The 1,630-nt window shown below is 41.9% G+C and overlaps 1 protein-coding gene across 1 annotated transcript; it reads right to left on the bottom strand.

Annotated features, from left to right (window-relative positions):
* Positions 1-124: 124 nt before the first annotated feature.
* LOC104962859 (flocculation protein FLO11-like) lies at positions 125-1,483 on the bottom strand (the record flags this gene model as incomplete). Its single annotated transcript, XM_010791367.1, has 4 exons — positions 1,324-1,483; positions 839-916; positions 522-620; positions 125-315 (listed from the first exon to the last, which is right to left on the bottom strand). Coding segments are annotated over exons 1-4 (459 nt in total), but the record flags the coding sequence as incomplete, so codon positions are not given.
* Positions 1,484-1,630: the final 147 nt, after the last annotated feature.

Below are 1,630 nucleotides of genomic sequence, written 5' to 3'. Positions count from 1 at the left end.
TTTTCTGTGAGTACAATAGCCAGCTTCTCTTGATTCTTTCCCCATTTACCAGTTTTCTATAAAAGTATTGGTGGTGGCAGCTTCTCCCATCCTGTCTTTTTGGAAAAATGAAGTGTGGTTTTGCCTGATAGGGTCCTCTGCTCACAAACTCTGTTCTTACCTTATCAGACATGGATGGCCAGTCGGCAGGGTCAACAGCTGCTGCCTTTGTGGTGTCACGTGCTGCAGACTGTGTTGTGGTACTCGGGATCAATGTTTCCCCTGCAGATTGTGTAGCAGCAGGTTCACTTGGGAAAGGTAGTGATGCGTTTTCACCTGCAGACAGTCAAACATGCATGGATACAGTCAGACACCCACTGTGTGTGTGTGTGTGTGTGTGTGTGTGTGTGTGTGTGTGTGTGTGTGTGTGTGTGTGTGTGTGTGTGTGTGTGTGTGTGTGTGTGTGTGTGTGTTTTACATTAACATGTACATTATTAGTAAGAGAAGTGCTATTGTAATGTGCAATAATAAACTGGACTCACATGCTGCAGACTGTGTTGTGGTACTCGGGACCAATGTCTCTCCTGCAGATTGTGTAGCAGCAGGTTCACTTGGGACAGGTAGTCGTGATGCGTTTTCACCTGCAGACAGTCAAACATGCATGGATACAGTCAGACACCCACTGTTTTACATTAACATGTACATTATAAGTAATATAGGTGCTATTGTAATGTACAATAATAAACTAGAAAACTGTGGTACTGTGCTGGGAAGCTTCCAGGTGTGAACATGTGTATGAACTACCCACAACCCTAATAAACTCAACAGGCAATATCACAAAAAACTTGACTGAACTCACCTGCTACAGGCAGCGATGCAGTAGACTCAGGTTGTGCAGTGGTGGGAGTGGGATTACCCAGATATTTTAACAATGCACCTGGAAATTACACAGAGAATAATGTAGTAGGTATCTATCTGCAATAATACTGAGCAGTTCAGACTAGCTGACATAATTTCCTGTGCCCAAATATGCAAAATATATGTTTTAAGTGATAACCTAGCTAGTTAATGATTTAGCAGACTTATTTTGTGGCCATTACCATTTGTAAGCTACAGATGGAACAAAAATAAATAGCTTTAATAATAATAAATATATATAATGAATACAAGAAAAACCACACAGTGCAGTTGGTGTAAAAAGAGCTATCAAGCTAGATGGTAAAGCAACTCATCTGCTAGCTTCTATCACTATATATCAGCTGCTATCATTAGCTAATGTTAGCTAGCTAGCTTTATACCGTTGCTTGAAAAATGCCAATAAACACAAACAGTCATCAGACATACCTCTGTTTTCCTGGAGTTTTTCCTCCTCTCCCTTTCTTCGCCTTTTCCAATGCGCCCCAGACGGCTTTTTGTTGGGGTTGCCCCGCTTCATGTTGTGACAGTGAAGTTCTAATTCTCGTTCAAGACGCGAGCGCGCGCGACACGCGAAACACAAATGGACAGTACCAAAGAAAACATAGAGAGGGGTTGTGCAGTGTTGGGGCGCCCCTACGTTTTATTTTTCATATTCTCAAAAAAACTAATGAATCCTGATCTGAGCAGCGCCTAAAAAAGGAATCTGGAGGGCGCCTACAAAAATAAAAATATA

The sequence above is a fragment of the Notothenia coriiceps genome, unplaced genomic scaffold, assembly GCF_000735185.1.
Source record: "Notothenia coriiceps isolate Sejong01 unplaced genomic scaffold, NC01 NC01_scaffold00001589, whole genome shotgun sequence".
Lineage (NCBI taxonomy): Eukaryota > Metazoa > Chordata > Actinopteri > Perciformes > Nototheniidae > Notothenia > Notothenia coriiceps.
Note: the sequence above shows the minus strand (reverse complement) of the source record. Positions and strands in the feature narration are given on the sequence as shown.